A 13,318-nucleotide genomic window follows, 5' to 3' on the forward strand; every position below is an offset into this window, starting at 1 on the left:
CTTTTAATAAAGCTTAGTTTGTAAATTACATGCTTCAGGAGATTAATACAATCATTAATGGCAAAATAGAATAATTATGATCTATACTATAGTAAGTTATTTAGAACACAGGTTCTAATAACTTACTATAGGTTCTAAGTTATTTGTGGAATTTTACTTTTAATGTTTTGCAACTGTCATCATTTGACCATGAGCATCTGAAATCTTAGGAAAGGCAATGGTATACAAGGGGCACTTTTACCTCTGTGTTCAAAGAGACAGGTTAAAGGTGCTTTATACCTGATCCTGGGATCTGAAGGTCATTTATTTCACATGAATGCATGTTGTACATGGATGGCATCAATGAAAGAAAACTCGCCTTTTAAAGTTCCTTTCTAAAAGTAATAAATCAGAGATATGTAGCTGGGATAATAACATAGTCTTCAAAATTCTCAGTTTTAAACTGTGTGTGTGTGTTTTTGTGTGTGTAGTGTGTTTATGTGTACATGCATGCTACAGGGGTAGGTCTTCTCCTTCCATGTGGGGCTGGGGGATTGAGCTCATGTGTTCAGGCTTGGTGGCAGGTGCTTTTACAAACTGCTCAGCTGTCTCACTGGCATAATTCTGAACATTCTTTTAATGTGATTAAAGAAGTTAATGTAACTGTCTCTATTTCCAGGCCTGGGTGGCAAACTTTGAAAGACCTCGAATGAATGCAAATTCCCTGCTTGCAAGCCCAACTGGACTCAGTCCTTATCTCCGCTTTGGTTGTTTATCATGTCGGCTCTTTTATTTCAAATTAACAGATCTCTACAAAAAGGTATTATCTGAAGTTAGAGTGTATTTTTTTAAATACTTTAAAAGATTTTTTTCTAATAATACTTTTTTGCTTTTTAATCACAGGTGAAGAAAAATAGTTCCCCTCCCCTTTCTCTTTATGGGCAACTTTTGTGGCGTGAATTTTTTTATACAGCAGCAACAAACAACCCACGCTTTGATAAAATGGAAGGGAACCCCATCTGCGTTCAGATCCCTTGGGATAAGAATCCTGAGGCACTGGCCAAATGGGCAGAAGGCCGGACAGGCTTCCCATGGATCGATGCCATCATGACACAACTTCGTCAGGAGGGCTGGATACACCATTTAGCCAGACATGCAGTTGCATGTTTCCTGACACGTGGTGACCTATGGATCAGTTGGGAAGAAGGGATGAAGGTAAATGGTCTGACTGACATAGCATGTGAAAGAATCTGTAGCTATTACAAAAATATCTAGAAATCTGTTTTATACCTAGATGAGCAGCTTGAGAGGCCGAGGAAGAAGCATCACAAACTCAAGGCCATCTTAGGCTGCAGTTTGAGATGGGGAAGAGGATGGCTGGCGGGGGCTGGGGGGTGCACTTTGCATTCTGTAGTTTGGCTTTTCAGTGGATAAAGCATATAATGCCCTCAATGTCGACAGAGTTTTCAAGAGCAAGGTGTTAAACTCAGACAGGAGCTAGTTAAATGGCTTAATCAATAGTCATTTCTGTGGTTAAACCATCTCCCCATTAAGAGAACTATTACTGTTTAGCACTCTAGCCTTGTGTGGTGGTGCAAGCCCATATCTCATACTGCATGATAGGCATGAGAAGATCTGGAATCCAGCCTGGGCTACATCATAGGCCTATCTTTAAAAGTAGGGGGCTGGAGAGATGGCTCTGAGGTTAAGAGCACTGGCTGCTCTTCCAGAGGTCCTGAGTTCAATTCCAGCAATCACATAGTGGCTCACAGCCGTCTATACTGAGATCTGGTACCCTCTTCTGGCCTGCAGGTGTACACGCAGACAACATTGAATGAATGAATGAATGAATGAATGAATGAATGAATGAATGAATGAATGAGAAAAATAATAAGAGTGAGAAAAGTAACTTATTGGATAGATGTATTTATAGGTGACACTTTCTGTTATATTCACCCATGAGCTCATACATGAAGTTTAAGCTATAAGTCATCTTGCCTCATTTTACCATGTTAGTAATCACATCCATTGAAGCACGCTACATTTCCTAACATCACCATGTAGTTACATATAAAACTTATATGCATGTTTTATTTGTCTAGCTACATCATAAATGTTTCAAGGACTGATTCTTTATTTTTAAAAACTTTTAAATTAGCACATGTGTGTGCACATGTGCACTCACACGCATCACAGTGCATGTGTGGAGGTCAGAGGACAACTTGTAAGAGTTGGTTCTTTCCACCATGTGGGTTCTGAGATTGCACTCAGCTCGCCAGCCCTTACCAGCAAGCCATCTCACCTCCCCAAGGACTATTTCTACTACTTTTTTGTTGTTGTTGAGGTTTTTTTTTTTAATCTCATATATCTCCTACTACCTACTTAACAAATTTATTGATACATGATTTATTTTTTACTTTTTTATTTTGTGCTTTCTTAAAAGTGGGATGCTATCTTTTTTAAATCTACTTACATCTTACAGTTCTTTAAAAATCAATGATTTGAGTAATTTTTCACTCTCCCTACAGTAGCACGTCCAAGCTTAGTCTTAGTTACTTTTCTGTTGTCCTAACAAGCCACATGGTAGCTTACAACCATCTGTAATGAGATCTGGTTCCCTCTTCTGGCGTGCAGGCACATATGCAGGCAGAATACTAGATAAATAATAAATCACTACTTTTTTTTAAGCACTTATTTGGGGTCATGGTTAATCTATGACCATCTTCATGGGAGCGTGGCAGCAGGCAGGCAGCCATGAAACTGGAACAGTAGTTAAGAGCTTATATCTGGGGTCTGGAGAGATGCCTTAGAGATTAAGAGCACTGGCTGTCTTCCAAAAGTTCTTAGCTTAATTCCCAGCAACCATGTGGTGGCTTATAACCATCTATAATGAGATCTGGTGCCCTCTTCTGGTGTGCAGGCATACATGCAGACAGAATACTGTATATTAATAAATATATCTTTAAGAGCTTACGTATGATCCACAAGTATGAAGCAGAGAAAGATAAAACACAAAGGAAATGGCATGGGCTTTTGAAACCATAAGCCCATTGCCAGTGCCAGTGACTGTCTTCAACAAGGCCACACTTCCTAATTGTTGCCAACAGTTCTACCAGCTACAGAACACACACACAGAAACACATACATAAATGACTGTGGGGGCCCTTCTCATTCAAACCTCCACAGGTACGGAAGTAAATTCTTTGGAATGTTTAATTTTTTTTCAGTTCTATCCAGATTTTCTTGTCTTGAGTTTTATCTATAGTGAACTTACAAATGCTGCTTTGGGTAAATATGTGTGTAAATTGGTTACTGTCACTTCTGAAGGTATTTGAAGAATTACTGCTTGATGCAGATTGGAGCATAAATGCTGGAAGTTGGATGTGGCTGTCCTGTAGTTCCTTTTTCCAACAGTTTTTCCACTGCTACTGCCCTGTTGGTTTTGGTAGGAGAACAGATCCCAATGGTGACTATATCAGGTAAGTCAATGTTGATTACTGTTCAGTTTGAAATAGCTAATCCAAGGAAGAGCTTTTCCTGCTTAAGCACCACTTACTTAAGCAACACTTAGAGTATTCTCTAGTCTTTCGGGGTGTGGTGGCACTACCTTTAATCCCACCACCTGGGAAGCAGAGGCAGGCAGATCTCTGAATTCAAGATACTCTATTCTTGGTGGACAGCAGAGATGGGAAGAGTAAACACATTGTTTAAGTGATACTGATTGGCTTTTTTTCATTCATGGTTCATATTTTGTTGTAATATGCTTATGGTGTAGTACATTAAAAACTAGTTCTCTTCTTTTCCCAAAAGGCGTTATTTGCCTGTCCTAAGAGGCTTCCCTGCAAAATATATCTATGATCCTTGGAATGCACCAGAAGGAATCCAGAAGGTAGCTAAATGTTTGATAGGAGTTAATTACCCTAAACCAATGGTGAACCATGCCGAGGCAAGCCGTTTGAACATTGAAAGAATGAAACAGATCTATCAGCAGCTTTCCCGTTACAGAGGGCTAGGTATGTCAGTCACCAGTCACCTTTGATGTGTCTCTTTGTCATCTGTGTGGCTATCACTGAATTTTTTCTTGGTCATAATTTAATAGGAAAATGTTTCCCTTCAGGTCTTCTTGCCTCAGTCCCTTCTAATCCTAATGGGAATGGAGGGCTCATGGGCTATGCTCCTGGAGAAAATGTCCCAAGCTGTAGCAGCAGTGGAAGTAAGTGAGAAGTTTCTATAGCTGGAACTGTTTAGTGAGCCTTAATAGAAGAGGCTTTACCGTTTAAAAATGCTGTCTTTAAAACTACAAGTTGTTTGTATACATGCTTTCAAGTATACATATGTACATCCTATCCCTCCCTTGGTAACATGTTATAGATGCAAAATATCATTACATGTAGTTGATATGGAGTCCAGCTAAAATTCTTGAGAATTGAATGATAAGGGGTTTGGAGGTTTTTTTGTTCTTCGTTTTTGTTTTTATGTGGTACTGGGATGCAAGCTCTGATAAGTGGTCTATCAGTAAGCAGTACCACCATGAAGAAGATCCACCTGAGGTATAAAATGAAACTCAGATCTGTTTTCAGAATGTTTATTACCTTTTACTCTCACTAGGTACATATCAGCTAGAAAGTAATTTAAAAGGCTTGTATCCTGAGAGCATAGCTGAAGGATTTACCGTAGACTTGCATTATCCTCTTGCACATGAGTTTTCCTTACAAAGTCTTATCTGTGAAACTGTCTAGTTTCTTAATCAGTTTTCAGTGTGTGACAGTAGTGTCAAAAGTCAGCCTAAGGGGCTGGAGAGATGAATGGTTCATTGGTGAAGAGTGCTTGCTACTCTTGGAGAGGACCCAAGTCTCACAACTGCCTGTAACTTCAGCCTCAGGGATCTTGACACCCTCTTCTGGCCTCCTTAGATATCTGCACAGACAGGATGTACATAAGGACAAGCAAATACTCAGACAAACATAAATTAAAAATACATGTCTGTATTTTTAAAAGGTCAGTGTGTATTAGAAATTTGAGTTATTACATTAGTTTTCTTAGGTTATAACTAAAGATCATATGAAGCTGAGCAACTAGGTTCAAAACAAAACATCATTTCAGAAGTGCTTTTTTTTTTAAAGCTAGTATTAAGAATAAAGCTTTTTTTTCTTTTTTTTTTTTTTATGGTACTGAGAATTGAAGCCAGAATTTTTATGCTGGGATAGAGTTCTACACCCTGACCTATATTCCCTAACTGAGAATAAAACCCCTTTAAAAAGTAAATATTTAGCCAGGCGGTGATGCACACCTTTAATCCCAGCACTCAGGAGGCAGAGGCAGGCAGATCTCTGTGAGTTTGAGGCCAGCCTGGTCTACAGAGAGAGTTCCAGGACAGCCAAGGCTACACAGAGAAACCCTGTCTCAAAAAAGAAAAACAGACAAAAAAATAAATATTTGTAATCAGAAAGTTTGTATGTCTCTATGAAAGCTGATACAGCTATCTTCCAAGACTAGTTTTGTGGGGAAGAAAAACATATTTATACTGCCAGTCTTGTACCCTGAAATAGGGGGTTTGGGTTTACCTCTTGACAGTAATCTCCTGGGGAGGGTTGGTAGTGGGGTCCTCACCTGATGCCTAAGGAAATCATCTTAGGAAGATTAGGTGGTTTATTCAAGGTCTCACAACTAGTGAAATCGTCTTAGGAAGGTTAGGTGGTTTATTCAAGGTCTCACAAAAAGTAAATGGTTACACCTTGATCTCTCTTCTGCATCTCGGAGCCTCTTCTGCAGATGTGATGTTGTATGTAGTGTTTATAAGATAAAATAGTTCATTGCTGGGACATGACTCACCCGAATACAGTTGACAACGATGAAATGTTCCTTTGCTGCTCTCCTGTATTTTGAAGTAAATCTTGATAGGTCATTTGAAAGTTCTATCAGATCTCTTGTTCAGTTCACAGCTTGCCTCATCAGCCCACACCCAAGTGTTAAAGACAGAAGCTTTCTGGAGTGCTCTGATGACAGGCAGAAAGTACAGGAATGGACGCTAGTCAGCTCCAGGTGCCTGGCTGGTGGACAGTAACACAGTGCACACTGCTCCTTAGTCCCCTCAGGGCTCAGCCCCTCAAATAACTTCATCTGGAGTTATCCTAAAAGCTAATCATGATAGCAAGTTAAATTAGACCACTTTTGCTTCATAAATATATAAAATACAATCTTTTTCATGTTAGAGAAGAATTAATCATGAAATTACTATAATTGTGTAAATGTTTGCCTACACTACTTTTGGGGCTGCTTCTCTGGGGCCTTTAAAAGACATACAAAATATAAAACCCTTGTGGTGTTTCCAGTCTAAAGTGAAGAACTCTTAAGTCACTGTCTGATTAGGGTGCAAGGGAAAAATCATGGAGAGCCAAAGGAGCTTGGGAAGTTTTTTTAGAAGATACTGTTTGAATTGTCACATGGAAGCAAAGACATTTTAGAACTAGACACTAGAGTCTTGTGGAAAGATCTTAGGGTTACGCCTTTCTCCTGTCGGGTTTCTATCCCACTTGAAGAGACTTACTTGCTTTTAAATTCCATTGCCCAACTCTTATCCTTTCTGTAGGCTGTTATTGCCAGTGCTTTACACGGCACATCAAAGTTCGTGGTCCTTATTGACGCTCTTGTGCTATATCTTACTGCTGAGCTATACTTGCAGCTCTCTTTTGGGGGATTTTTTTTTTTTTTTAATGACTAGAAAACTTTAATCTTTGCAATACTTTTTTTTAATTTTTACTTTTTTCGGTGTTTAAGAAACTCGTTTTGGTTTAGTTTTAATTTAGTTTTTGGTATACTTTTTTCTATTAAAAAATTATCCATTCATCAGCATTAATCATCAGAGAAATGCAGAATGAAACACATCTACAAAGAGTGACCAGCCATGTATCATTGAGGCCAGGATTGGTGCTACAGCCTGGAAAGAGCCAGGCAAACTGGGGCAAGATGGTTACTGTAAACCCTAGAGTATGGGGGGAAATGCAATACTGTGAAAAAGACAAAACAAATACACACAGGAAAAACCTGGAAGCTGGGAGTATAAAATGGCAGCAGTGCTTTGGACAAACAGCGGCTTGTGAAAAAGCAAGCATGAATTTGCTGTGTGGCCTCCAAATCCCATTCCCAAATAGTTTCCCAAAAGAAAACACATGTTCCCTGAAAGCTAACTATTGATTGTTTATGGCAACTTAGTAATATGTAGTGTGCCCATACAATCAAATGTTATTTTTAAAAGAACAATATGCTAATACACATATCTTATGTCTGACCTCAAAAACACTGTGAGCCTGACAGGAAAATTAACATCTTGCAGAAGTAGCAAATCTTTGGAGTAGTGATTCTCAGCCTTCCTAATGCTGTGACCCTTTAATACATTTTGTCTTGTGGTGACCTCCCCAATCATAAAATTGTTCTGTTGCTACTTCATAACTGTAATTTTGCTACTGCTATGAATCATAATATCTGTGTTTTCTGATGGTCTTAGGGGACCCCTGTGAAGGTCGACCCACCCCCCAGGGTCACAACCGACAGGTTGAGAACCACTGCTTTAGAATAAAGTAAGTCAGTGTTCGCCTTGGGTCTAGGAATGAAATGAATGCAGTGGGTGTGAAGAACCTCCCAGGTGTGATAGGAGTGTGGTTGTGGTTGCACAGTGCTAAGTTTAAAAACAAAGCACTGCACCTACTTAAAAAGAGATGAGTTTAGTGGCATGAACTGTGCTGTAAAGCCCTGTCCCTGTGACCCACTCACCCTGTTAGCCAGCCCTCAGGGCTAGTGCATCAGTGCTCACTGTACCTGCTTTCTGATTTTTCTGAGCAAAGTTAGCCACAGGACACTCAGAATATCCATGGGAAGCCCTTACACTTGCCTTTGAGCAACATGTTTTGCACAGATTCACCCGGCTGGACAAACACTAAATACCCATATTTAGCAAGAACGCACTGTGAGTTGCTCACGGGAGCCCCGTAGAGGAGAGCAGACAAACCTTTCCTTCTCTGGTGAGATGTGCCTCACCCAGGTCACCTTCACTCTTTGTAAAAGTTGTATGTTAGGTGCTTGTCAGACTCACTGTACACCCTGATTGGTTGACATTTCATTTCTAGAAATTGCATGCTTTTGTATCATGTCAGTGTGCCTTTTAAAATATTGTATAGGGAAATAAACTTGGAATCTGGAAAACTGCTAGCAAAAATAATTCTTTACAAGCAGTTGTCTTTGTTTTCTGTGTGCAGGTAAAATTGATGGGATTAAAAGTAATGATTTTATGGCTGGAGAGATGGCTCAGGTTAAGAGCACTTGCTGTTCTTCCAAAGGTCCTGAGTTCAATTCCCAGCAACCATATGGTGGCTCATAACCATCTATGCTGTGATCTGGTGTCCTCTTCTGGAGGGGAGGGATGGGGATACAAAGGGAATAAACTGTAATTAATATAAAAATAAAAATTAAAAAAACTGAAAAGAGATGATTTTTTTTTTAAAAAAAAGTAATGATTTTAATAACTTGTGCTGTTTAAAGTTTTTTTTGACATAGGGTCTTAATGTAGCCCATGCTACTTTACATGTTGTATTGCTGTAAATAAAAATGGTATTGGGCTAAATATTTTTATTATTCACCCTTTAATTATTTGGCAGTATTATTTAGCCCACTGTCACAATTAATAAGACATAGACACCTGTTAGATTTTTATGATTGCCTTATTTATCTTGAGCTTATTATTATCTTATTATCTTGAGCCTTATTTATCAGATATTTCTACCTATATTATCTCAATAACTTCACCATGTACCTCCCAACCCCATCCAGTGCCATCGCCTTAACTCCTCCTATCTGGGCTACCGTCCACACTCTTATACATACTTTGTTTACATTTCATCTGGGTTGCTTTCTCCATCCACACCATCCTCCAAGTCCTTCCTCCCCATCCACATGGCTCTTTCTCCACACTAACCCATCATGGCTTCCTTCTTCCTCCTCTCTTCCGGTCTCTCTGTCTCTCCTTCCCAAGAGAGTTTCTTCTGAACCTAAAGCCCAAGAACCTTAACCACACCTACCCCATTTTGCCCTGCCCAGGTTTTAGGCCTTTTAATCAATCAGGAATATGTCTTTAGGCGGGTTTACACAACAAGCATAGGGCAGTAACCAGATCTTCAGGGCCAGTAATCAGGATCAAAATACAAGCATCAGACCAACCCCCCAACAATGTTGTCTCCTATCTCTACCTGCTGAGTGCTGGGATTGCAGCTATGTACATAGTTTTTATGAAGTGCTGAGGTTTGAACTCAGGGCTGCCCTGTACGCTAGGCAAGAACTCTGTGAGCTCCACCCCACTCCACCTCCTGTTTCTTCATTTGAGACAGTCTTGAACTTTGTCTTAGGCAGTGGCCTCAGATTCATTTTCCCTCAGTCTCAGGGCTGGAACTATGGACGTGGTAAATAGCTGGCAGATTTGGTGCTTTGTTTTGCAAATGAGATCTGAAAAGAAACCATGGATTTAAAAAGCAGTTCTCCTCTCCCAGATGCCTAATGAACTAAGTTCAATCAATTGGGACCCATTCATTGGCTGAAGGAGAAACTTCCTGAAAGTTGTTCTCTGATCTACACACACACACAACACATCCACCAACAACAACAAATACACATACACACACTATGCACACACATATACATCACCAAATAAGTTTTATTGATATAGAAACAAAGAATGGAAACTTATGCCGCATTCTCAGCCATTGTATTAGTTACTCATTGTACTGTGATAAAATGTCTTCACAAAAGCAATGTAAGGGAGAAAGGGATTAATTTAGCTCACAATCAAGCATAGAATCTGCCACGGTAAGGAAGTGATGGTGGCAGAAATTTAAGGCAGCTGGTTACATGACATCCACAGTGGAGAAGCAGATGGTGGAGGCTGCTGCTCAGCTTGCTGTATCCTTTTATTCAGTTAGGAGCCCAGCCTAGTAGTCTATGCAGAGGCATGCCTAGAGACTTACCTGTTAGGTGATTCTAGATGCTGTCATATTTGACTGTAGTACCCACCAGAGCCATTTAGATGACTGTATTAGAAGACCTATAACAAGCCCCTTTCCCATACTGCACATAGACCTCTAATGAACAGTAGGCATAAGTGATTCATTTTAGTAGGAAACAATAAAATAAATTTTAATGTAATTTAGAAAACTTGGAAAAATGGAAAAGAAATGCCTCATATAGTTCCATCTCCCATAGTCTCTATTACGTTTAAGCGCATTGTCTTTCAGAACCTTTGAGAATTTCATACATGCATACAGTGTTTTGATCAAATCCACCCCATTCCCTTTCGTCCAGTCCCTCACCCTCACGCACTATTCCACCCTCATTGGAAATTATTCCAGTTTTCAGTGCTCTCTTTTTACAACTCACTGAGTCCACATGGTGAGTCCAGCTGCTCATGTGTAACCACCTACAGGAGCCTGGTACTCTCCAGGACCCACATTCCTGAAGAAAGCTGATACCTTCAAGCAGGTATCAGTTGCCAGTAACTCTTCAAGGTAGGTGTGGGAGTTCATAACTCCCTCCCATATCAGTGCTGGGATTTTGTCTGCCCTGATCTTGTGCATGTCTTGTTCATGCAGTCATAGTCATTGTAGTTCCTATGTGAGAACTCCCTGCTATAGCCAGACAATTTCCAATATAGTCTATGTAGTTTTTGCCCAGTATGTTTGAGTTTTTAAGTCAGAATTTTATGAAAAACCCATTCTGTGCTATTGGCTCTGTAACATAAAGGGAGAATGATCAGGCAATACTTTTGCTCATTCAGAACTTTCTGGAACAAGATTTTTTTTCTAGTGCTGGTATCAAACCCACTGCCTTGTGCATGCTCTGTAGGCTACCAGCTGAGCATGGCTTAGTCCCAGAAGTAAGCTGGCTTTGTTTTCAAGATACTGGATTACTATATAGCCGAGGTTGTCCTCAAGCTTGAAAGCAGCTTGTTTCAGCCTTCTGAATGCTGAGATTACAGGCATACATCACCACACTTTTTTAAAAAGGTAATTTGGGGTAGGTAAATTGGTTCTAGAAGGTACCTACCACCAAGCCCGACAACCTGAGTTTGATCCTTAGGACCCATGATAGAAAGACAGAACTCTTACAGGTTACACACACACACACACACACCAATAAAACACTTGTTTTCATCTGTTGGTATCTTCCCTGCTGTCAGCATTTTTGAGTAAACTGTAGTAAAGACCCTGAGGCAGGCGGATAGGGATTTGTATGTGTGTAGCTCTGTTTCTCTGTGTCTTATCTCTCTGTATGTGGCTGTATCTCTGTGGCTGTCTGTCTCTCTGTGGGCAGGGGGTCCAGCTGTTTTTACTCAGCACTTTGTTTTCAAGTTCATTCACTTAGTATCTGAAGAAGGACTAGAATTGATAAACTTGAGAAACTGAAACCAAAGTTATTATTTCTTACTTGTTTAAGGACCTTCCTGTGACTTTTATCAAAGGTTGATCTTTCCCTGCTCAGAATCACCACTGTGTCTTAATAACACTCTGTAATTTATGTTTATATTCTGCCTGCTACTCCTGGACTCTGAGCCCTGTGGTATAGATCCTGTGTGTTAATAACAGTTATATCCCTGGTGTCTGCAGCAACTGTGTAAACTGCAGATAAATAAAGTAACATGGAAATGTATAACTACAGTAATGAAGATGTATTGTTAGCAGGGGCACTGATATACTTGAGGAAGGCTCTCAAGGCTCTTAAAAGCCTGAACTATATGATGAGACCCTGTCTCAAAAAGAAATGTATTTGCTGACATTTTATTATAATATGATACATAGAACATGAGCTTACCATGTATCTCTCTTTACATGCACATGTCAATGACATTAAAAATATTAACATAGCTTCCTGAAGGTGTAGACAGTACTATACAGTAATGCATGGCAACAAGTTCTAAATGGGAACAGTGACCCTTATTCCCATTACAAGTTCAAATGATGTATGTTTCAGTATAATTAGAAAGTGGCCACTCTGTGAATGACGGAATCAATTATTTTAATGTGAATTAAAGTAGCAATATGAGTGCTTCTTTTCTCTCTGTTTTGTTTGGTTGGTTGGTCAGTTTTTTTGAGATGGGGTTTCCCTGTGTAGCCCTGGCTGTCCTGGAACTTGCTCTTTAAACCAGGCTGGCCTCTCTCTCAGAGACCCGCCTGCCTCTGCCTCCTGAGTGCTGGGATTAAAGGTGTGCACCACTATTGACTGTCTTGCTTCTTTATTACAGTATAGAGGTACACCTTCCCAGGAATTTAGGTTCTTATCCAAGATAACCAGTTTTCAAATTCTCAGTACATGAAAAACGAAATTCTTTATCCAAAAACACTTGATGAAAATTGATTGGAAATAAGTAGTCTTGAAGCAGCATGCACAGGCCTACACAGATCTGCACCACATCCTCTGCATATATACTATGGCTTTCAGCTCAGCATTTTTATGGGACTCCTGAGTATGTGAATGAGTGGGTCTGATTCTTGTGCCCGCTTTTGGGACTTTTCCTTTTGTTGGGTATTCTTGTCCAGCCTCAATGTGATGGTTTTTGTTTTATCATATTACATTTTATCCTGTTTGATTGTTATCTCTTAGAATCTGTTCTTTTATAATGAGAAACAGAAAGTGAGTAGATCTGGAGGGGAGGTCAGGTGGGGAAGAACTAGGAGGAGCTGAGGGAAAAGGAAACTATAATCAGGATATATTATATGAGAAAAGATTTTTTTTTTTCAAGACAGGGTTTCTTTAGGTAGCCCAGGCTATTCTGGAACTTGATTTGTAGATTAGGCTGGCCTCGAACTCACAGAGATCCCCTTGTCTCTGCCTCCCAAGAACTGGGATTAAAAGCATGTGCCACTACTGTCCAGAAAGAATCTATTGCCAATAAAAGGGGGAAAAAGTAAGTGTATTCAGTATTTATTTACTAAATGGGGTTTTGCTATATATCATAGCTAACCTGGAACTTGCTAGGTAGATCAGGCTGGCCTTAAATTGTGGCAATCTTCTTGCCTTGACCTTCTGTGTTAGGATTGCAAGTATACACCACTATGCTGAACAAAAACAAATATAGTCTTGGGGTGACCTATCACATGGGCCATATGGTTATATGTTCTTTTTCTCTCTTTCCCTATGGTTTGTTTTGAGTTGCTTGTTTGTTTGTTTAGAGATAGTTTCACTATGTATTTGGCAAGGATGTCCTTGAGCTTCTTGTTCCTAAGCTTCTCTCTTGTGTTTCTGGATTACAAATATGTACCACACCTGGCTTGCATATACTTTTCAGAATCTGGGCACACTG

At 39.8% G+C, this 13,318-nt stretch overlaps 1 protein-coding gene across 2 annotated transcripts in view; it reads left to right on the top strand.

Annotated features, from left to right (window-relative positions):
• Nucleotides 1-13,318, top strand: part of Cry1 (cryptochrome circadian regulator 1) — a 55,849-nt gene that overhangs the window by 39,880 nt on the left and 2,651 nt on the right. For both annotated transcript variants that reach the window (XM_021658569.2, XM_021658568.2), the window contains exons 6-10: nt 659-799; nt 883-1,194; nt 3,307-3,458; nt 3,790-3,992; nt 4,097-4,192. In XM_021658569.2, the coding sequence (XP_021514244.1) occupies nt 659-799; nt 883-1,194; nt 3,307-3,458; nt 3,790-3,992; nt 4,097-4,192 (904 nt within the window). The remainder of the gene's footprint in view (nt 1-658; nt 800-882; nt 1,195-3,306; nt 3,459-3,789; nt 3,993-4,096; nt 4,193-13,318) is intronic.

Source organism: Meriones unguiculatus, chromosome 2 (genome assembly GCF_030254825.1).
Source record: "Meriones unguiculatus strain TT.TT164.6M chromosome 2, Bangor_MerUng_6.1, whole genome shotgun sequence".
Lineage (NCBI taxonomy): Eukaryota > Metazoa > Chordata > Mammalia > Rodentia > Muridae > Meriones > Meriones unguiculatus.